The sequence below is a fragment of the Hypomesus transpacificus genome, chromosome 8, assembly GCF_021917145.1.
Source record: "Hypomesus transpacificus isolate Combined female chromosome 8, fHypTra1, whole genome shotgun sequence".
Classification (NCBI taxonomy): Eukaryota; Metazoa; Chordata; class Actinopteri; order Osmeriformes; family Osmeridae; genus Hypomesus; species Hypomesus transpacificus.
In genome coordinates, this window is record NC_061067.1 from 4,643,091 (window position 1) to 4,666,575 (window position 23,485).

The 23,485-nt window shown below is 47.2% G+C and overlaps 2 protein-coding genes across 2 annotated transcripts; both read right to left on the minus strand.

Moving 5' to 3' along the window:
• Positions 1-1,085: 1,085 nt before the first annotated feature.
• Positions 1,086-22,230, minus strand: LOC124470458 (protein disulfide-isomerase TMX3-like). The gene is made up of 16 exons (XM_047024363.1): positions 22,151-22,230; positions 21,837-21,897; positions 21,549-21,588; positions 20,764-20,887; positions 19,934-19,979; positions 18,219-18,299; positions 17,225-17,324; positions 16,871-16,948; positions 16,424-16,490; positions 11,547-11,645; positions 10,930-10,987; positions 10,625-10,678; positions 8,768-8,824; positions 5,057-5,186; positions 4,391-4,459; positions 1,086-3,459 (listed from the first exon to the last, which is right to left on the minus strand). Exons 1-16 carry the CDS (start codon positions 22,182-22,184, stop codon positions 3,166-3,168), a joined length of 1,392 nt encoding a protein of 463 aa, XP_046880319.1. The 5' UTR covers positions 22,185-22,230; the 3' UTR covers positions 1,086-3,165.
• LOC124470473 lies at positions 5,193-7,849 on the minus strand. Its single transcript, XM_047024382.1, has 2 exons — positions 6,965-7,849; positions 5,193-6,916 (listed from the first exon to the last, which is right to left on the minus strand). The coding sequence occupies exons 1-2, from the start codon at positions 7,223-7,225 to the stop codon at positions 6,269-6,271; spliced, it is 909 nt and encodes a 302-aa protein (XP_046880338.1). The 5' UTR covers positions 7,226-7,849; the 3' UTR covers positions 5,193-6,268.
• Positions 22,231-23,485: the final 1,255 nt, after the last annotated feature.

Sequence of the window (23,485 nt, forward strand, 5' to 3'; positions counted from 1 at the left end):
AAACCAGATTATACCCTCATCCTGTCATTGCGCTAGTTTGCTGAGAGAAAGACGTTGCAGGGGTAGCCAAGATATTTCATTTACCACTCAATGAAACTCCTCTCACTAGGAGAGGGAGTTAATTGACCGATGAATTACTTCTTGCATGAGCACAACTCAATGACACTTGTTCTGAAGCGTAATATTATCTCACTTTCGACAACCATTTATCCCTCTAACGACTCTTAAATTGAAAAACGAACACATTCATCAAATGTGTCCGATCTGAGAAACAACAGCATATCGAACTGTCCTCCTCAACTGTAAGGAAACAGATGGGTCTTTGGTAAGCCTAGCTCACCTCCTTACCATTTTGAGTACAGCATGACTTTGATGCAAGGTGCTTCATTATGTGAAGTCGTGTCCCTTGGTTTCCCCCAAGAGAAGAAATAAATGAGGTTTACATTCAAATAATGTAATCAGCCTCAGTTAAACCTAGATCTCAAAACGTGATTACATCAGCAGTAATGGAGTAGATGCCTTTCTACCTTGAATGACTTGAGAGAAGTGTTGGGGATCACATGTAAAGAGTGGATGATAGGATGAAAACAGAGTAAATGAAAGGGAACAAGGCAAGCCGGCCACCTGCGTGTGGGTTTCATGTGTTCATGTGTTCACTATGGGGGGTTTGTTCTGGTGGTAGGGATGTCATGTGACCAAGGAGCATTTAGTTTGTGATCATGTGATGCATGTGATGGTTGTGTAGAACATAGATGCATCATTAGGAACTGAATCGGCGACGATGCTTTTGTTATTCAGACATGAAGAGTACATTTACATTTAGTCATTTAGCAGACGCTCTTATCCAGAGCGACTTACAGTAAGTACAGGGACATTTCGCAGAGGCAAGTAGGGTTCAAGTGCCTTGCCCAAGGACACAACTTAATTTAGCACGGTCAGGAACGAACCAGCAACCTTCTGATTAATAGACTGATTCCTTAACCGCTCAGCCATCTGCTCCCCAGAGTCATCATGAAAACTAGGTTCTGAATGAAAGTTTCTTGTTAAAAGCAAACAATGTGGCCGTCAACAAAACAAGACGAATAAAAGAGGATTTTTTTTATTTCAAACCAGTAATAAAGTGTGACAATCACAATTCAAACAAGCCTAAAGAAGAAGTTTGGCAGAGAATGGTAGGCAACTACAATGACCAAAAGGCAAAGCGAGGGGGCATGTTCCCAGGTTTTCATAGTGCAGATTCACAGTATGACAGATCTTTAGTCTGTGGAAAACCATGAGATGTGCTTAGGACAATGGGACGAACCCTGTGACAAAATTGAAAGACTAGCCTACCTATTGAAGCACAATGAAATGATCTATTGAAGAGAAGAAAAGGGGGTGGGAAGTTAAGAAGAAAATGTAACAATCGTTAGGTAGAATATGTTCTGTGTCTATGACTGATAAGCTCTGGGTGAATATATTGTACTTCCATAGCATATATGTGACTATGGCATAACAAAGCAAAAACATTCATTCATTGTGGGGGTTCTGTTTTCATGCTCGTCATCATATTCTCTCGAACTGTATAACATATCAAACACGTGAATGTTTTTGTGAAGTCACACAAGGTCATGTAGGCCAAATAACAAAAACTCTATACCCCGCTCTCCTTTAACAGCAACTGATAACATGTTTCCTGATCAACAGAGTTCTAACAGTAAATAAAGTAAACAAAAATAAAGATCATACCGACTCAGTGCATTTGGATCCCACCAACCCGACCCTCCCAAAGACTGGAAAAACAGAGCCAGGAGGAAGAGAGCATAGACTCGACTGAAGGACAGCTAAGACGTCCTCCATCTTGTTTTGTTTTGGGAGTAGTCTCAGACCACTCCAACAAAGAGGACCTGTCAGGGCTCTCAAAGCAGCCTCTTCCTTCCATGGAGAAAGACCCTAATCTGACGGGATTTAAAGAGGCAACCGTTTTCTGGAGAAGCACTTCGCTTTACCCTAGTGCGTCATATTCAGTTACACTTTACCTACAGACGGGGAAGGAAAAAAGCCATCAGTTCTCGAACATTCCAACTCCACCTCTCCACAAGGTTCTGCTCATATCCCAGATGAGCTTCCCAAGGTATGCGTTCGTCACCACAAGTTTATGGCCACACACTCAACTTGCTTCAGAAAAATAAGCAAACCTCATTTGCGCCAACGCATAGGCCTACTTCTATTTAGAATTTCTACATATATAATGATCAGCAGAGAGATAGGATGTGTTAGAGCAAAGACACTATAGCTACTACTACTAATACTATGTTTTTAATCTCCACCATCAACCACAAGTTACCTGAAATAGAAAAGCTACTGACAGTACTATTGTCTATGAGTAGCGTGGAAGTGACGTGAAACAGCCCTACCTCTCTGGCTAAGCTTCCATACAGTATGTGATGTGAACCAGGGCTGGCCTATGAAGGAAGGTGGACACATCCCAGAAACAGAAGAAAACTAGACTGACTCGGCACTGTCCCTGCAGGGGGGGTTGGGGGGGTGGGACACAACAAAAACAGAAGAATAAAAAGTGTTCAGTCAAGACAGCTCAGAGCTTCCTTTATGGGATCTCCCTGTCCAGGGGCCTCAGAGTCCACCATTCAGCATGGGGATAGCGTGGCATCTTAATATTATAATAATTATTATATATTTGTATTTGTTTCAATTGCATCATGCAAAAACCAAAGGGAGTTCTGATAAGTATCCAATGTGAGAGGTCTTGATAAGAAATAGTTTCAACACAGCTATTCAACGGCACACAAATATACTCCCTGTACAATGGAGGATGTTAGAATTGAAGAATAGAAATTAAAGATTTAAAGATTCCCGTAATTTAATTAAATATTTGGTTTTGGTTCTTCCCTCCCTCTCTTCATTGTTCTCTCTATATCTAGAAGGCTTGTGTTGGATGTAATTCACCCTGTAAAGTAAACTGCTGACCTCACATATTGACAGTACAGTAGGGATAAAAACAAAACAAAAAAACAAACATGACAATAGACTGCAGAGCCAGGAAGGAAGGGGAAATAAAACATCAACAACAAAACAATAACATGATATGTCTTTGACTTCTTATGTCACCGTGTCATTTCCCTAGGCCTCTCTCTCTCTCAACCCCGCCGTGGCCCCTCCCATGGGTTAATCGCTTTTCTTCTCCTCCGGTTTCTTCTCCTCCGCATCCTGCTCCTCCTCCTCCTCCTCCTCCTCGTCTGCTCCTTCCTCGGGGCCCTCCAGCTCGGCGGCCTGCCTGCGCTCCTCTTCCTCCTCCTCCTCCTCCTCTTCGTCGGTGAGACCCTCCCTCTTCATGCGCTCCGTGTCGTCCGTGCCGTCGTCGCCCTCGGCGGTGCAGATGCCGTAACACATGAGGCTGATGACGCCCAGCGGCAGACCAAACAGGAAGCAGCCCAGCACCGGGGAACTGCGGAACACCGACTGGAGGAGAGGAGGGAGGATGGCAGAGACATTGGTGGAAAGGAGGAGGGAGGTAGAGGGACGGGCAGAGAGATGGAGGGAGGAAGTAGGAGGGAGGGAGTGAAGGAGAGGAAGAGAGAGAGAGAGACAGACAGAGAGAGATGGAGAAAATAAAGTAAAAAGCCGTGGGCGGAAAGGGGGTAACCAGAAAAGGCCGACACTGATTTATGCCTGCTATGACAACAATACATAAACATATTCTTCTGCACAACAGCAGGCAGCCTACTGCTGACACTGCGCGCCCATGATTCCTGCCTAACAACCTCCTCGCTGCCCTCCTCTCCCTCACACCAGGCTCATGATCTCCTCAGGCTTCTCCACTTAACAGGCCAACCACCAACACCAAACTACAGGTCTGCGTCACTCCATTTCCACACATCTCTGCCTGCCTGTCTGCCTGCCTGCCTGGCTCGAAAAAAAGATATGAGTGGCAGTGAATCAGCAGCCTTATTATAGCAGGGTAGCTTAAGAGGCACCTGGAGGGCCCGGTGGGTCAGAGCTTCCGTCAGCCAGCCAGCCATGCAGCCAGCCGAGAGGAGGAGCGAAAAGATCCCCCCTCTTCTCCAGACAGCTACAGCAGAAGAGCGATGGTAATTGCCCTGGCCTGTGATGTCAGATGAGGTAAAGACAGCTAAGCTATGCTAACTCAGCGTCATGAGTCACTGGACCCGACAGGGCAGCTCGCTGCGCTCTCTCCCTCCCTCATTCGGTCTCTCCCTCACGCCCTCTCTTTCTACCGCTCCACCTGCCTGTCTTTCACCCCATCTCTCTCTCTCTCTTTCTCTCTCACATTCACTTTCACAAAACAACATTAGTTTTCTCCTCATGTAAGTTGTATTCAGTCAGTCAAACAAACAAACGAATGAAGCAATCGAACTGTCGTCCCACTCACCATGATGGTGGATCTGGCGTCAAAGGCCACGCGCTTTATCCTCTGGATGAAGCCATCTCCTCCATGGGCCTGTGTGTGTGTGTGTGGTGGGGGTGTGATGAAGGAGACAGAGGAACTTGTATTACAGGTCTGAGGAAGAGAGAGGACAAAGCTCGCCAACCCTGGCTCACTGGTGAGCCGCTGCCAACCATGAGGGGGCCAAGCTGGCAGGGACGAGCGCTGGCCTGGGCAACCAAGCTTTCCCCGCCACTGTTGTTTATTTGGACGGCTTGGCTTTGTTTTGATAGGTGGAAAATAACTCGGAGGTTTCTGGGAAAAGAGTGGGACTGTTTGGGTTACAATTTAACTCAGCTGTGTGTGGAAATGGGACAGGGGGCAGCTCGCTTAAAAAATTAAAAATAAATAAAAAGCCTTCATAACATTGAAATAGAGCACCATAGGCCTGGCTTTCCAGAGCTAGCAAGGTTATTCCAGAACAAAGCGCCCAGGGGAGCGCTGAGAGCATTCAGAGAAGACTGAGCTGTGGTTCCTAATACATGTACTGAGGTTAGGGTACCGGGGCCTGCTGAGGACAAATGACTGAGGTACCGCACTCAAATAAACCAATGAATGTTAAAACATACAGAAGGAGGACGAGAAGGGTAGAGGAGGGTGGAGGAGCGGTACCTGAGCCGATCCATCCACAACACTGTTGATGAAGTTGACCAGCTGCTCCAGAGAGTCCACAGGCTCGCGGGGCAGGAAGTACTGCTCATTGGACGTGTTGAGTATGATGAAGGAAGGCACCGACACATCGCTGAGGAAGAGGACCATCACAGCATGTTGCTTAAACTACGAAACAAAAGAATCGCCTCACGAAGAAAAAGGAGGAGGAACAGTTATAACGCAAACGCACTGATGTAACCCAGGGAGGAAGAGGAGAGCTGATATAAGGAGAGCGAGCTGAGAGAGTCAAAAGGAGGAGGAAGAAGGTGAAGATGGCAGTTAAACACATCATGGATGTCAGATGAAAACACATTAAAAAAAGATCAGTGACAAATCATGAAATGGTTCATTTCTAAATGTGTTTTGTTTTTCAAGGCAAAAGCAACCTGACGCACCCTTTCAAATGGAGGATTGTTTTACCAGGCACTAAAGGCATAGCAACAGTGACTCTGGAGGATAATCTTGATCTTTATGCAAACGGTGTGCTGGTTTGTGAGTGGAGGGGACAGGGAAGGGGCCTCCCAGGTCTCTGATAGAGAGACCTTTACTAATTCAAACTGACAGAGACCACAGGAGGGCCAGGACTGGGTAACACCACATCCCAGCTGAGCACTAATACACAAACACACACGCACACAAATACATCTACACTTTGCCACTTCCCAGCAGTGTCCAGCCCCATAGCTGCATTCAGGCGCACTCACTCACATGCAAACACACTCACACACACACACACACCCCCATCCATCACTGTCCCAACACACCCCAGCTGAGATCAGGTGTATCCCACATACTCCTGAGTAGTTTAGTTTATTGCTGCACCACTACCCAGCACAGCTGTGATCTGGACCTGAATACACACACACACACACACACACACACACTCGCTGTAGTGTATACCCCATCTGACATAAAGCCTCTTCCAGCAGATGGCAGGCATTCTGTATAAAGACAGATTAGCCCTTCACCTCCAGCACAGGCAGCATCACAGACTGCAGGGCCTCCCTGAGGGGTTGTCTGCATTCCAGCCTCTAGTCTGGTGTCCAGGACAGCCTCTAGTCTAGAGTCCAGGACAGTCTCTAGTCTAGTGTCCAGGACAGCCTCTAGTCTAGTGTCCAGGACAGCCTCTAGTCTAGAGTCCAGGACAGTCTTTAGTCTAGTGTCCAGGACAGCCTATAGTCTAGTGTCCAGGACAGCCTCTAGTCTAGTGTCCAGGACAGCCTCTAGTCTAGTGTCCAGGACAGCCTCTAGTCTGGTGTCCAGGACAGCCTCTAGTCTAGTATCCAGGACAGCCTTTAGTCTGGTGTCCAGGACAGCCTCTAGTCTGGTGTCCAGGACAGCCTCTAGTCTGGTGTCCAGGACAGCCTCTAGTCTAGTGTCCAGGACAGCCTCTAGTCTGGTGTCCAGGACAGCCTCTAGTCTGGTGTCCAGGACAGCCTCTAGTGTAGTGTCCAGGACAGCCTCTAGTCTAGTGTCCAGGACAGCCTCTAGTCTGGTGTCCAGGACAGCCTCTAGTCTGGTGTCCAGGACAGCCTCTAGTCTAGTGTCCAGGACAGCCTCTAGTCTGGTGTCCAGGACAGCCTTTAGTCTGGTGTCCAGGACAGCCTCTAGTCTGGTGTCCAGGACAGCCTCTAGTCTGGTGTCCAGGACAGCCTCTAGTCTGGTGTCCAGGACAGCCTCTAGTGTAGTGTCCAGGACAGCCTCTAGTCTAGTGTCCAGGACAGCCTCTAGTCTAGTGTCCAGGACAGCCTCTAGTCTGGTGTCCTGGACAGCCTCTAGTCTGGTGTCCAGGACAGCCTCTAGTCTGGTGTCCAGGACAGCCTTTAGTCTGGTGTCCAGGACAGCCTCTAGTCTGGTGTCCAGGACAGCCTCTAGTCTGGTGTCCAGGACAGCCTCTACCATTGGGCTGTCCCAGTCCGGTCCCAGGTCTGCTGCTCCATGTTCCTTACCCTCATTCCACATGAGAAGCCTTAGCGTTGCTACAGCGATAATACCATGTTCAAACAGAAGCAGGAAAGGCCTTAGAGTAAAGGCCTTTAAAGTAAAAACAATAAGGTTGTGTGTATGTGTGTGTGTGTGTGTGTGTTTGTGTGCACGTGTGTAATCAGAGAGTTGGCAGTCCAGCCGCATACAAGTGCTGCCCGGACCCAGTAATCTGTGTGATGAAGGAGCCGTGGATAAAAAGCCATCAGATTGATGTCCATGGCCGTCCTAAGGGAGCGGATTAGGGCACATTGACAGTACAGGATTTCATTCCTCAAAGGATGGCAATTAATCCTGGGCAGCCTAGCCCAGTCTCAGTCCAAAAAAGCAGAGCAAGAAATTCAAGATCCGAGCGCTGTCTCACACACACACACACACACACACACACACACACACACACACACACACCCACAGATGTACACTATACGCAGACACACACATACTTCAAAAAATCGAAACCTAAAATCACTCATACACACGGCATGAGGTGCCTTCCTAATCCCTTCTGCTCTCACACACACACACACATTGTATTAGACGTATTCACAATTACAGATTGACTGTGATCAGTGGTACATTGTAAATCAAAGGCAGGGCTTAGGAGACCATGTCTGCTGTAATCCCATCCACACAAACAACAACATACTGAACAAAATATCTGAAAAAGCACATTGTTCCTCAAGTCCGGCGCACGAACACACAGTGTGCATGTTTGTTACAGAGACACAAACACTCTCTAACATGGGAACAGGCAGACACATGCATGCACGTGTACTGTGTGTGTGCGTGTGTGGTGGGGGGGGGGGGGGGGGGGGGGGGGGGGGTTTGTGAGAGAGTCATAGCCCCTGCTGTGGTCCTTCTGTCCAGAGAGGCTAGGGGGTCTGTCCAATTCAAAGTGCTGGGTGTCAGAGTGGAGCTCTCTGTGCGTCACAGCCAGACACAGGCCTGGTCAGGGGGCTGGAGGATGCTCCTAGTATCATTAGCCCTGCTCTCCAACACCCATTAGAGTCCTGCCAATAAGGCTTTAATCCACACAAACGCACGCACACACGCGGTTTCATTCATCCCGCCCCCGCCCCCGCTCCAAGGAGGTGGAGCAGGCAGAGAGCCGTGTTGGGACTGACGGGAGTACTAAAGGGAAATGACAGTCGGTCCAGATAATTGACAGGTCCATGAGAGTGCATCGTTAAAGTCTGGAGCCGACTTTAAATCCTAGCTTAGAGTAGTGCAGGCCGTAGCCAAGGCAACCTGGAGGAGAGGAGGTGAAGAAAAGGGACAGGTAAAGGAGATAGGAGGACAGTAGAAGGAGGAAATGGTCAAAGGAGGTTAAACCAAATGAGAAGGAAGAAGGGGAGGAGGTGAAAGGGAGAACAGAAGAAGAGAGAGAGAGAGAGAGAGAGAGAGAGAGAGAGAGAGAGAGGGAGAGAGAGAGAGAGAGGAGAGAGAGAGAGAGAGAGAGAGAGAGAAAGAGAAGAGAGAGAGAAGAGAGAGAGAGAGAGAGAAAGAAGAGAGAGAAAGAAAGAGAGAGAGAGAGAGAGAGAGAGAGAGAGAGAGAGAGAGAGAGAGAGAGAGAGGGAGAGAGAGAGAGAGAGAGAGAGAGAGAGAGAGAGAGAGAGAGAGAGAGAGAGAGAGAGAGAGAGAGAGGGGACAAGGTGAAATGAGGATCTGGAGTGCTGGGAGCTCTCTCACCCCATGATGAGGCTGCTGATGTAGTCGTTTCCATCCATGTGACCAAACTGGAAGTCCCTGTGGGAGATGAGAAACGACATCAACAACCAAATCAGAAGAAACTAAGATATGACTGAAAACCCAACTTCAGCCACTGAAGCTGAAGAAAATGGCCATCTCATTATGAAGTGTAATCTAACATGACACCAGGGCCACCCTCTCACAAGCCCCTCCTCAGATGTGCTCCTCTCCTCCTCCTCTCCTCCTCTCCTCCTCCTCTCCTCCTCCTCTCCTCCTCCTCCTCCTCCTCTCCTCCTCCTCTCTTCCTCCTCTCCTCCTCTCCTCCACACAGCAGAAACCCAGCGGTGCCCTCAAAGCCCGGCTTTCTGAGGGAAATATTGCAGGGTGGCTTTTGTGTGGGTTTCAAATCTCTAAGCTCCCGGGCCACCCCCTCCACCCCCATCCCCACTCTCTTTATCCTCCAAAAAAGGTCTTGCAGTGATTCATCAAAACGATAAGACTGGAAAAGGAATTACATCAGCTTCTCATTGTGTGGTTCGTTGTTTGAACAGAATGCATTGTGAGGGAAGATATTTGGCGAAACAGGTCTTATCTCAATAAATACTGTATATACGTGACTCTATATACACTTATGAAATGTATTATATATGACATGCCTAGGGAGTCTGTTCCCTGTGGGTGCTAATGCCAATATCAATGAGGTGACTGGACAGATGTGATCAGAACGGTCAAGCTTCTGTCTGATGATGTCAGACCTGACACTGGGTATAGTTTGTTACTCCCACGCAAGAACAAGTTAAGCCCCCCCCAGCCTTGGAGACACGGAGGTTCTCGCTCTGTCACTCTGTTGCAGATGGATGGCAGGCCAAACACCCCAGCGCTCATTACCGCCTCCTCCTGCCATCTTCCCTGCCATCCATCTGAACACAGACCTGTCCACACGAGGAATCACCTCAAACAGGGATCTGGGTTCAATTGATCTTGTATGACCCATTGAAATTGAAAGCAAATTGAAATCCGAAAATCCGTCCCGCCAACCCATTTCACCCCCTCGTACTCCAGCAAAACCCCCAATTAAAGAATTGAGACAAATACCGTTTGATCCATTAGTCGGGCAGAAGCCTGTTGACTGAAACACGGGGGGCGTAACGCAAACACAACTAGCCTTGGAGGTACGTCCACACACAGCGTGCATGTCTGATCTCAGCAGGAACCTGCCGAGTCGGGCTCGGAAAGGAAGACATGCGGAGATGTACGGCAGCCAGCCTAACTGTGGAGGGGGGGGATCTGTATCATTCAATCCCATCTAATGGGCCTGCCTGGGGGGAGAGAAAGCACACTTTGATCACGGAGGTTTTTGAATGATAACGCAGCTCTTTATTACAAGCCGTGGTTAGAGTCTGATGAATCAACTAGTAAACCCGGCAGCTTGGAAAAGCAGCAAAAGCATATGTGAAGTGGGATCGCTGCATCGGTACGTCTACCTGGCTTGCAGGCTGTTTTGCGTTTGGTCGGCCTCGGGATGCTTATGAAATCCCTCACGCACATACGCCCGTGAAAGCACTCCAAAGAGGTGCCTAAGTGGAGTTGGCGGGGGTGCCTGGACGTGAGAGAGGGAGGGAGGGGCTGGGGGGAACCAGCGGCTGACAGCCAGCTGAGCCCTGATTGACAGCTGCACCCATTTCCCGAAGGTTTGACATTTTTGCATAATTAGCCGTCTAGCGGCACAGCGTTAACCCAGGCGAACCCTCTCAGAGAGCCGCACAGGCACGTAGCATCTCTCTTCAGGAGCGCGTCGCCTCCCAACAGGAGTGCATCGTGCCAACCACTCCCCCCAGCCCTCCCTGTTGGTCTTACCTGTTAAAATGCTCCCGGTACTCCTTTGCCACTTGCTGAATCATACTCTTTAATCTGCAACACACAAATGAGAAGAGAAAGAAATGCCAAAGGAGTTCAAGTCCTGGCCCCTCTCTCCGCATCTGACAGCACGGCGTGGCAATTTGCGGAGAGAGCGAGAGAATCCGACAAGAAAAGCCTGCTTATCTTTCCTCCAGTTGAAAGCCCTTTACTTTTGAAATGCCACTGCGGTGTGGTTTCCATGGAAGCGTGCGTTTGTAATTGTTGTCAGGCCCTCAGGTTTCATTTCAGTATGTCGTGTTTACCTGCTGCTCGCCTCGGTCGGGTCCTTCTCATCGATGACTGCAATCGCCACCAATTTGCCTGTGGTGGAAGAGAGCGTGTTAGAAACCAGCACTGGAGACAGAGGAGGGGGAAGATGAGAAAGACAATGGCACAGAGATAAAAGGCCACGGTGGAGGCAGAGACTGATGACCCCCTCTCTCGAAAAAGAAAAACGAAGAGACAAGGAACAACAGCTTTATCCACTGGTCCTCCCAGCGTCGTGTGCTAGCTGTGGTCCTATCTCAGAACCCGCACGCAGCCCACTGGTAAAAGGATGCTTTGGAGTGGAACACTCAGTTACATGACAAATGGGACGACAATTAAACAACAGTGAAACAACCTAGGCAGAGTATGCTGTTGTGGTGTGCGGGGAAGGGGACTGGGGGATATCTTCATCGTAGAGAGGAGGGAGAGGATTAGCCTGCCCTCTAGTGGACACGTACACAAATAAATGGTTTTATCCCTCACGATAGCTGGAGAGTAGATTTCTACACAATCTGTAAGTGAGTGAGAGCTGAAGCCAGGAATTCATTTGATAAGCATTCACAGGTAAACAACAGTACAATGGAGCAGAAAGATTCCAGGAAGTATAACGTACCGGTCTCTCCCAGCTCGTACAGGGTGAAGCCATCAATCTGAAGGTATCCTTGGAAACGCTCTTTGTTGACCCAGGAAGACAAGCTGCCATCCTCATACTCTGCAATCACACAAACAGGTTATAGGATGAAAACAGCTTAGACAGGGAAGATAGCCAAGCCTAGATCAATGGCAAGCCACCCTTCAGATAAGTGAATCAATTGAGCATTGATGCCTGCCGAGTTAGGATAAGGTCAAGATATTTGCTACCGGTTGCTATCGGCTCTGTAGCGAACATGATGAGGATGACAGAACTCACTGGAAACACACACTCACACAGGTCATTCAAGGGGTTCCCAGCCAGAATCACAGGCCGGTGTTTGGAGAGCTTTTTCAGTGGGAGGAGAGGATATTACAGCACTGAAAGAGATGTTTTGAGCAGGACGGGGCGTTGTTCCAGTGGCAGAGCAACCACACCCGCGAACCAACCGCAGACGGGCACAGATATTTGGATACAAAAGATGGGGCATTACTGGCTATTGAAACGCACACAACAGCCCATTTTGGTTACCCACGGATTGAGGAGATAAAAATAGGTCTGTGTAAAATGTATCTCTGCATTCCACATTCCTTTACAAATCATGCAGCGGCTGTGATTCTGTGTGTGCTATTTTTGAGGGAGAGATCTAGAGGAATCCCCTAATGATCACATGCCCTCTTTACCAGAAAATTCTCTCCTTTGCTTGCGAGGGGGAAAAAATAAGGTGCAATGTGATTTATTTCACACTAAATGAAAACCATGGGGAAAAAATCCTTCCAACAGTGCAACAGAAGATGTGTGTGGTGATATTGCAATGCATTAAATCAGTATGATACGGTGTTAGTTCTGACGCTGACCAAAACTCATTCACCTAGCCTGACATCTGGAGGAGGCGCGGGATGGAATACAAACACAGAGAGAGAGAGAGAGAGAGAGAGAGAGAGAGAGAGAGAGAGAGAGAGAGAGAGAGAGAGAGAGAGAGAGAGAGAGAGAGCAAGAGAGAGAGAGCAAGAGAGAGAGAGAGAAAGAGAGAGAGAGAGAGACAGAGAGAGAGAGAGAGAGCAAGAGAAAGAGAGAGAGCGCAAGTGAGCGCGAGCGAGAGCGAGAAAGGGAGCTAGTGAGACTGACTGGCTAAGCCATTTTCCCAAGGTAAGGCCTGCATAATTGATGCCAAATGTAGCACAGGACCCCATTATGACATGTTAATAAGTTAAAGCCACCTTTTCAGTTACGCTGGCTGCTTTTAAGAATTACAACCCCTTTAACACCTCCGAGCCAGTGCTACCCAGACCCCTGAGGGAGGGTGAGTTGGCAGCTCGACGTGTTCTAAACTTAGATGTCAGTCAAGGTCAAAACATGCCGCAGAAAGGTCCTGTGCTTCAGCCCATCAACTGAAGTGCAATGACGCCACACAACCTTCTATCTCTGCCTTCATCCAAAGCTGGAAAAATGGAAGTCTTGCTTGTTAAGAGTGCTGAGTCAAGCATGTGGGCAGACATTCCAGAAAGTTCTTTCCCCCCTATCTCACCCTCCCTCCCTGCCTCCCTCTCGCCCTCGCCTTCTCCCTCTCTCTCCACAGATGTTCCTCCAGCAGCAGGCTGGTGCTTCTTGGCTGCGGTTACGAGAGGAGACAGGAGAGAGAAGGAGGCTAACAGCCAGGCCCCATGCTGGGAACTCACAGCCTGGCCAACCTCTCCTCTGACTGGCCAACCTCTCCTCTTCCTGGACTCCCCTCTTCCCCCTTCGAAAAACTATTCAGGCCCGCCCTCTGGCCGACTCGGACCCTGCTATCTCTGTGCTGCACAGGCCCCTCCCCGCCAGGCAGACGCTGCCACCACGGGGAGAAGGGGATGAAAACACACACAGACACAGGGAAGGGAAAGTGATGAGACAACGGTGCAGTGTGTTAGCTTGAACCCAAAGAGGCCCATCTCAACACAGGAAGCACACACAGCTGGAATGATGAATGAACCTGATCTACCCTTTCTATCTCACAAGAAGACCGACACGTCATCGCGTGATGTCTATGTCTCTGCGTGTGAATGTTGGTTTATAGTATGTCAGCACACTGAGGGATGGCGTGTGGAGGGTGAGACAGGTAGAACCACCTGTCTATCTGCTACATAGGAGAAGAGTAGTTCCTACTTAAATAATCATCAGTATGTATACCGGTTAGCAGGGGAGGTGAGCTGTAGGATCGATACTACATTGAGAAAAAAATACTACATGTGGAAGCCAATGACAAATTCTGAGCGATCCAGTGTGCTAAGGCTACCTGCCAAGAATGAATAGGAACTGATATCAGCACTTTGCATATCTGAGCTTCTGAGGTCACTAGACTGTCAAATTCACAGTAAGCTTATCAGCAGAGATGGACCATGTAAACAAAGTCATTCGATGTTGCGGTAGGTTACTGTGGCATCCACTTTGCCCAGCAACAGGCGACAACTAGCCTAACGACTAGTGAGTTATTTAGGCTCACACGGCCCCCGACCAGGCTCAGTTTGATCTCATTGGCTGCGGTCTGCACAGTTAGTGCTCTAATAAGGGAGTAAAGGCATAAACATTGCTCTAATCCACTTAGGGAGGACTGTTTCAGAGACTGCAAGTTCAAATAATGAGCAAACTAATGACCTAAGAGTCTAGAACGCTGTCCGTTTCAGTGTTTATAACAGCCTGTTATAACAACAACTGTTCAGATCTTGCATGCAGTTTATTAGTTCACACTGCACAGGGACCTTATGCAAGACGGAAAGAAGCATTCCGCAGATACACGTGTAACACAGTCTGGAACATCGCGCCGATGTGGTCGAGCAGTTCCAACATCCAGGCACTTAGGAAGTTAAAGATGTAAGAATCACTGTGCTAGTCTGGTGGGCACTTCCCCAAAAGTGACTTTTGAACTGTTGTTTATTCTGTGAAGCAAACCGATCAAGCTAGACAGAATCGTGCCGGTGCTGTGTGTAGTCTGCAAAGCGGGCTGTAGTAAAGTATTTCCTGCTTTCATGTTCCCTTCTCTAAACATAAGCTACATGTGCAGAGAACCGAAATAATGTAGAACTGGGGTAAACGTTCAGACCGTGGCTGTACAGAACACACAAACGAGGTGGTGAAACTCATACCCATATCCAAACAGCACCGGCAAGAACCCTGCACAGCCAGATGACTGTGTGCAAACACCCTTAACGAGAAACTGGCAGTGAGGTTCTTAATTAGACTTCCTTGATTTGTGTCATAAACGGTCAGCATTTTATTACGGGCGCACATGCAAACATAAAAAAAATGGCCTTGTAAAAGCCTTGTGTGTTCTGGGAAGATATCACATGCAAACGAAGCTTTCTCACCATGTATATACTGTACATATATCAGGGAGCTGTACCCTGTCTACTAACCAGCATCACCAGCAGTTTTCCATCCATATTCATCCTTCAAGCAGGACATAAATGCCAACACTCAAAACAAGGGACTGTGTTGGGGACTCAGGTAAAACACTCAATATTGAGACATTCAATACACTCTTTCAAATTGTTTCTAACTACAGCTTTCCAACAAGCAAACATTCGAGCACTTTATGTTTGTTGTTTTTACACTTAAGTAACGGGAAATATATAGCTCCCATCTTTGAGGTGACAGCTTTGGAAACAGCCCTGGAATGTGTTACCAGATCTCTGCCAAAACAGTGTGTTTCAGGGCAGATCTGTCTGACTCGAGAGAACAATCATCGCTCCTATACCTTTTGCTGCCTCTCTGGGACCTTCCTAAAAGCTCAACTGCAGTCACCATGGCGACGTTCGCCTTCCAGAACACCCTTAGTATCCAGGTGTTGGAGGACTCGGAGGAGTGCGGGGTGTTTGTGGTGAGCGTCTGTTGTGGAGACCCCCTCCTGCTGGGCTTCTGGTTGCAGAAGCCCCCTTTTTGGAACGACCAGGTGGAACAAACAGATGTTATCTGGCAGGCTGACCTTCCGCGGGGACTAGATTTTGTGCTGAGGGCCAGGCACAGAGCACCAAACCTCCCAAACATCCACTTCTGGGGCCCCTTCGTGGTGGGGCTGTGCCTGGATGCCCGTCCCTACCGCTTCCACCTGCCACCCGAGGCTCTCAGCGGGGACAGCATCCAGGAAGTGATGCGAGAGTATGGTGAACTTCTGCTGCTACGCTAACGAGCTTGAGAACTGGGCTCAAAATCTCAAAAACATTTAGACTTTCCTTTTAAAATCCCTGACCTGACCTCATCTGACAGGATTTATTTGAACTGTACACCTTTTTGTTCCCCTTTCACGTTTTTACCTATCCATTCATTGTTTGTCAGGGGTAACTTTCAGCAGCAAAGTAAACATAAAATGAATAATTGCTGCTCCTATCCTTTGTCTTGGTCTTCCGGGATATTTCCTGCACACTTGTTCTGTTCTGACTCAGATTTGAGCTTAAAACAGGGTTCCAGCTTCCCTGCTCTCCCACACCCACACAGTCCAACCCATTCAAGCTCTCTGAGACCAGTCATCCCCACAGAGCCCACGGAGGACAGCCTGGTGATGGAGGAGCGGCTTCTTGGCCTCAGAGTTGTGAGTCTGATGACGGAACAGAGACTCTGGAGCTCTGACTGCGTGAACAACACTGAGACCAAACACTTCACTGACGGGAGAGGAGGAGGACGGGTGGGCGGGAGAGGGGACCGGTAGACAAAATGGCAGCCTGTGCTGGCTTGAATTAGATTGACCTTGATTCTATGAAAACCGCAGTTAAGTTGGGAGCCAAGCCCATCCAAGAAAAAGTCTCTGGCAGGAAACGCAGTGGGGTGTATGCTGTAGATAAGTCAAATGAGTGGTTTAACTAAGAAGAGGGGATGTGGTTACTCACCATCATAGGTGAAGTAGGCTCCGTCCTTGAAGACCACGACCGAGGGTAACTCTGGCAAAGTCACTGACTGGAGAAAATGGATAAAATACATAATTCAAACGGACTGCCATAAATCATCCCCTTACTTTCTTAATTCATTTGCACCTGTGCCATGCGGGACGGCAGTGCTGGCAGCCTGCCAGCAGAACATACTGTGGACATCATGCCAAGTACTAGTGCTGAAGCTGCATGCCAGTAAGCCTTTCTGTCTCTCTGGCATTTAACACATTTAACCAGCATGTGGAACCACATCGCTGTAGGGCCTGACGTTGTAGCTTCAAGTAACTGCCTGCTATGTCTAAATGATAAGCCTGACAGAAACGTAAGTTGAGGACAATCCTGTTATTGTTCCAAAGAAACTCTCCCCCCTCCAGCAACAGGATGAGAATGAAATTTGCGAGCGGTTACCTCAGGTAAGACCTCTTCCGAGGCCGAGAAGAAGTACGAGTAAACAATGAGCTCGGAGGCTACGTCGATATACTTCTCCTGCGACGGGGAAAACAAACAAACAAACACATCATTAGGCTCTGTCTGGGAAAACAGATCTGCGGCTGCTAAAGTTGGTGCGAGACACACTTGCCAAGGTTGTGTCGTTTGCACATTAGGAACTCTTCAGTCATACAGCTTGGCAGTGGCAGAGACAGCAGCAGCTGCTTTATGGGCCAATCAATAAACACTAGCTAAAGCGCTGTGACGGCTTCCAGAAGCAGTGATTGGACGATAAGACCACGACGTCTGCGAGGGTGAGATTCTCATACCCACCTTGAGAGGTGACTCTCCGCCCACGTAGACAAACAGCACGGCGTGTCGCTTCAACATGTGATCAAACATCTGCTTACTGGGCAGCGCTCTCACTGCTGGTCTGGGGAGGGGAAACACGGTGTAAGGGAATTGAATTCATCAAAAAAAACTTGGTGTTCTCAGTAAACACATTTTTTACTCACGATTCACTCATTTCTATTATTTCCATTAGTAAAAGGAATGACTTTACATGAAATAAAACAATATCAAGGATTATTCTGAATGGTGCAAGGGCACGCCACACAAGACCGCTTAGTGATGCAGCCCCACACGTTCTCAAGTCTGGTTACATCTGGTTTGTATGCATCTAGCACCACCTGATGGACACTGGCAGAACTGCTGACTTGCTGACTGAAAGCCAGGTGCCAGGTGTCCGATCATCCTTAAGTCACGCATCTGCCTGGACATCCCCAGAAGAGAGACAGAGAGAGAGACACAAGAGAGAGAGAGAGAGAGAGAGAGAGAGAGAGAGAGAGAGAGAGAGAGAAGAGAGAGAGAGAGAGAGAGAAGAAACAAGAGAGACAGACACAAGAGAGAGAGAGAGAGAGAGAGAGAGAGAGAGACACAAGAGAGAGAGAGAGAGAGAGAGAGAGAGAGAGAGAGAGAGAGAGAGAGACACAAGAGAGACAGACACAACAGAGAGAGAGAGAGAGAGAGAGAGAGGGGGGGGGGGGGGGGGTGCAAAGGGCCTGAGAAGGAGTGTCCCACCAGCAGGGGTGGTGCAGTGACAGGACACCACATGTCTATTAAGTGGGATGCCTTATCGCTCTCCCCTTGAATACAACACCAGCACAAGTTTCTTGAGTAACAGAGTTGACGGGCACAATGCAGTTATTTTAGTCCATCCGTGTGAAATGAGATCAGAGAATGACAGCTCATTATGCTGCTTGAAATCCTGTCTAAGAGGGATGCGGAATGAATGTCTTATTAAGTAGGAGGCCTGAGCCACACTCACCCTGCAACCCTGTTGGCAAACTCAATGATGTCATCCTTTGTCCTTGGCCCTTTGTAATTATAGGCAAGATCAGCCTTTAGCCTGGGAGAGAGAGAAACATGAGAGAAGGAGGAAGAGAGAGAGAGGTGAGACAGAGAGAAAGAAAGCGGGGAGGGGGGAGAACGAGGAAAGAGAGACAAGGAGACAGAAAGTGGGGGAGAGAGGAGAGACAGAAAGAGAGGGGAGACAAGTCCGAAAAAGACAGAGGGGGAGAGGATTCAGTTTCAGCATGTCCATACATCATACCTCTTCTCCAATGCGCTGATGGGTAGACAAGCACATTAACATAAAAGATAGGAACAGCAATAAGGTGCCCTTTAATTATACTCAATTGCTTCTTCTCAAGTACACAAGCTGGCAATCACAGTAAATTGTCTGGAATTGGCTAGTCACAAAAAGCATGCTCTCGGTTATAGCTCTGAAAAAAAGAAAAAAAAAAAGGGATAGAAATGTCAAAGCTGCAAGCAGGGCACATATAAAATGTCAAAGTTAAGGGGTGCTGCTCTTTCCTCTGGAGAGATAAACTGAAGCCAAACCGGTCAATATCTTCAACATCAAGGCAGGCAGTCTGAGGTCAAAGCCAAGTGGAGCCTCATTGCTGGTCATTGGAAAAGATTGCCTTCACACACACAAGGTCAAACTACTTCAAATCCTTGTTTAAACACTTTAAATACTTTCTTGAGCCTGCCTTGACTGACGAGTGGTCAGGGTTAAATTCATGGGCACACCATATTTGTTCTGTTTTGCTAGGCCAGAGCAATCAAGTACAGCACACGTTATCTAAAATGACATCAGATCATTCGACCCAAGTTGGACGTGCATTGTCACAACAACATTGCAAGTGACAAACACCCACATTTGTCTCCTCTATGAGTCTGACACACCTGCAACAGACTCAGCCAACATCAGGACCCCTATGCCACCAGGACCCATGCAGGCATGTTTTCTAAGGCAACAGTACTCCCCACCGAGGCTACAGAGATCTATTCTAATGAACTCGGTTGGGGGCGAGCCGCTCAATCTGTCTCTTTATCTCCCAGGATGTCTGCGACAGGCCCAACAGAGGAAGTTTCATCACTATCTCCCTCTCTAATGTGATGAAGCCCGCTGTGAGCTGGGGCCGCTTGGAGAAGGAGCGCAGCGCAACAGAAAACAAAACATTAGGGGACTCCACAGAAACCTCTAGGTATTAGGATTGTTTTGACTTATAACAACAGCGAGGGTAGCCCCATTAGGTCTGTTTACCCCGTCTGTACCAGCGCCATATCTTGTCTTAAGGAAGATAAATCACTGTTTACGGAGTATAAAGTTCTAGATATCCGTGAGGATGTGAGAGCTTATGTTAGGGTCTCTCAATGCTGTGAATATCATTAGTTTGTAATAAGCTGATGTGTTTCGCACCGGGAGAGTGAGAACAACACCTGCTCCCACAGGAAGCGTGTCTAAAGCCAGCTCCCTGGATGGCTGGCTCCTGGGGAGTACGGAGTCGCTCTGTTCATTACTGGGATCATTAGTTAAGTTCAATATTGTGTAAAACACTAAGTCACTAAGACAACATTTTACAATATGTAAGAAGTGCATTTCATTTTGCACAGAAATGAATGTCAATAGAAAATAATAGTATGTTTGTGTTGGGAAATTTGTTGGGATGTATGAAGCACAAGCAAAACTCTTACAGTTTAATTGTGGGGTATCCTCGTACTCCAAACTCAGATGCGATACCTGTATTTAAAAACACACCAAAAAAAAACATGATTAAAAAGGTTTAAAAAATACAGACCACAATTTCTGCACCCATGACAATAACTACACTGAATTAAAAACAAGGTGCAACTTGTATTTAACACTTCCCTGTTTTAAAAGGGCACAGGTCTCCATAATCCTGGGTAATTATCCTGGATGCAACCAGTAATCCCTCTGCTCTGAAACCTGTTGTCACATGCTTATCGGTTTTAAACAGCCTCTTATAATCTTAATCTGAGTGTGAAGACAGTGACACTCAGCTAATATAGCACTAGAACTTGAATCTGCCTTCACATGATTAGGCCAAGTAAGAGGCTTGGGGTCAGCAGAACAGAGGACCCACTGAGCAGGTGTAATACTAACTCATGTGTTGGCAAGGTAGGTGCCAGGGGAGACAGGATTCTGTAAAGCCAGGTGAAACTAAACAAGGCTTCTGACAGGGATGGGGCAAGAGGGAAACCTCCAAACTGCACAGAATGGCTTTTGCTATTGAGATGTATGTTGTAAACTGACAACAAAAACCTTCCATCGACTCATACATAGAACAACTTCATTTGGCTCCCATGCTAGTTGATTTCGGTTTTCACAGAAGTAGAGATGATCTTGGTACAAGCCATCTTCAAAGTCAGGGTGCACTCACGCCTTTTTGACCAATTCACGCATTCACATGTTGAAATTGTTTAATTCCGACTTTGATTTCCAGGTTTTCCATGACCGTGGGAAACGTGTAAAGGGCAAGAACATCTGAACATCTGCTCCACACCTGAGTATGCAGTGGCATCCATCTTCCCCACTCGGACTGGAGACCCTGAGCTCTTCAGCTCCGCGCCAATCTCATACCAAACAGGCTCCAGCTTTTTACAGTATCCACACCATGGTGCATAGAACTGTGTGAGAAAAATACATTTACATACATTACAGTTTGCAGATAAAATGACTGTCTATGGACATGGACAGAAGCACATTGTAGTTTTGGGTGTGCATGGCCAGTTGTCCAAATGGAAGAGTTATATCCGGCAGACTGTCCCCCATGTAGACCCAACATTCAGCCTCAACTTCAGCCCCAGACCTAAACCTGCCCCCATCCCCCTCCCAGACCAGGGGCGGAAGCAGCAGTGGATGCCAGCTGGATTTGCTCAGGCCCAGACATCCTCACTGGTATAAGCCCCCTGGCCTCGCCCGCCACGCATGCATGACTTCTCATTCACTAAAACTCACAGTGAGTGGACAGAATTACTCACACACACACACATACAGACAGAGAATGGCCCCCTCACTCCTTAATCACCAACCACTTTCGCATAGGATGACACTGGTAGTGTTGTGAACAGGGAGTACAGCAACTCTGAATAAAACCAGACAGCCCTGTCATTCAGTATGTATGTATGTGTGTGTGTGTGTGTGTGTGTGTGTGTGTGTGTGTGTGTGTGTGTGTGTGTGTGTGTGTGTGTGTGTGTGTGTGTGTGTGTGTGTGTGTGTGTGTGTGTTAGCATGCGTATGAGTGTGAGAGACAGAAAGTGTGTCTTAGACACAGCTCCCAAGACTCACATCCACCAGCCAGACATCGTCCACTCTGGTGTCCTTAAATCTATGGAGGGAGAACAAAATACAGGTTGAACGAGACATCACTTAATAGCAGCATGCTTTACAAAAAAGCCTAGTAATAATACAGTTATCAAAACCATCCATGATATGCCATCATGAAAAGATGTTTCGCAGCCTACACATTAACATTACACTTTGTGGTTCACTAGCTTAATATCTCCATTGACAACCGAATAGTGATGACTGATGAGTGAAGGAAAAATTACAGTCAAAAAGGAGAGCATCACTTACGTGTCATCTAGATCTTCGACAACTGCAAGCACCGATGAACTTAAAAAGACCACTACAGGAACTAAAGAGAAACGGGCAACAGTAAATATGTACATCGTTACACGGATTTTCTTTTATAAATATATCTGCATTTCAAAAAAGATGCTGCCTAAGACCCTCCAAAATCATGAGGCATCAGCTAGCAATGTGTAGCTTAAGCTCTGTAACGTCCACCAACATTGCCCACGAATTCCTATAATAAGAGAGATTCAAGGCTGCTGTAGCAACGAAATACATCTAAAGATACAGAGCAAAGTAATGAAAAATGTATTTACCTGCACAAATTAGGAAGGCTTTCACTTCTGCCATTGCTCCGAAAGGAAAACCCAAGCAGGAAATACAACAGTAAATCCTGTCTGTCTAGGCATGCGCAGAGTTCAGGGCGCACTGAATCGGAAGCATCTCTTTACAAAGTAGAAAAACGTTGTCTAGTATTTAAATTAGAACAATGTACAGTAATGTGTTCGACTGACAAAGCTACTTCAACTAGCTACACTGCAACATCTTTATTTTGGCTATATTTTCCATAAATATGTTACTTAGATGTTCGTATAAATGTGTTTCCTCTATTTATAAGTGCATATTTGTCATGCTGTGTGTGCGTGCGTGTGTGTGTGTGTGTGTGTGTGTGTGTGTGTGTGTGTGTGTGTGTGTATGTGTGTGTGCGTGTGTGTGTGTGTGTGTGTTTGGTGTTTTTATGTGTTTACGCTTACCGATTCAAACTATAACCGCTAACACTAGGGTGTTCTACTTACTTTACCCACAAGATGGCGTACTTGACCACAGCTTAGGTTTGCCCACTTGAATTACGGTAGGACCATGTGTGATCCCATGTTTATGAGTTGCGAAAGTCACATTCATTACACTGTCACAAACATTATGTTTCATAAGAAATAACACATTTAATAGAGTTGTTACATACAGCCAATGACCAGCAAAATGTAGAAGATTCTAAATAGGCATAACATTTGATAACACTGAGCGTATATTTTTCCGGTTCAGAAATAATACATATTATGTTTTCTGACCAGGATTCAGTGCCTATCTGGCCGTAAGCATATCAACAAGTAGTTACTAAGCAGAGCAGCAATTATCTTAGTACACAACAGCCAGAGTGTCAAGCATTGGGACTAGAAAAATAAATAACCTCTTTAACTTCATATTAAATTATCACATTGTAAAAATAACACACCCTCTTTCAAATGATCACACCCACGTTTGACATTGTGGTCAAACAAACTAGTATGTTCATGTGACTGTTATTTGATTGGGTAGGCCACACAGATTTGGTTGAGTACCATGTTGACAAGCACAGGGTCCTTTATGAGTCCATAAGTTCCGGAATGTCTATCCAGTCCATTTTTAGAATGAGGCAAACTAAGACAAGAACAGTTATTTATGTTTCATAGAGGCAGCAGTGACTGATTATGCATTTTTTTCAATTTTACTATAATGTCCCCAAAAGCATCTCTTCCATAGCATGTGCCTACTGCTGGCCTACTGCTTTAGAACAGAGAACAGAGAACCTGTCAGACACAAAGGAGACGAATAGTTTCACATGCTAAGAAAGAGCTGTACTTTCTCACGGGTTGAGGAGAGGGCATGACTGT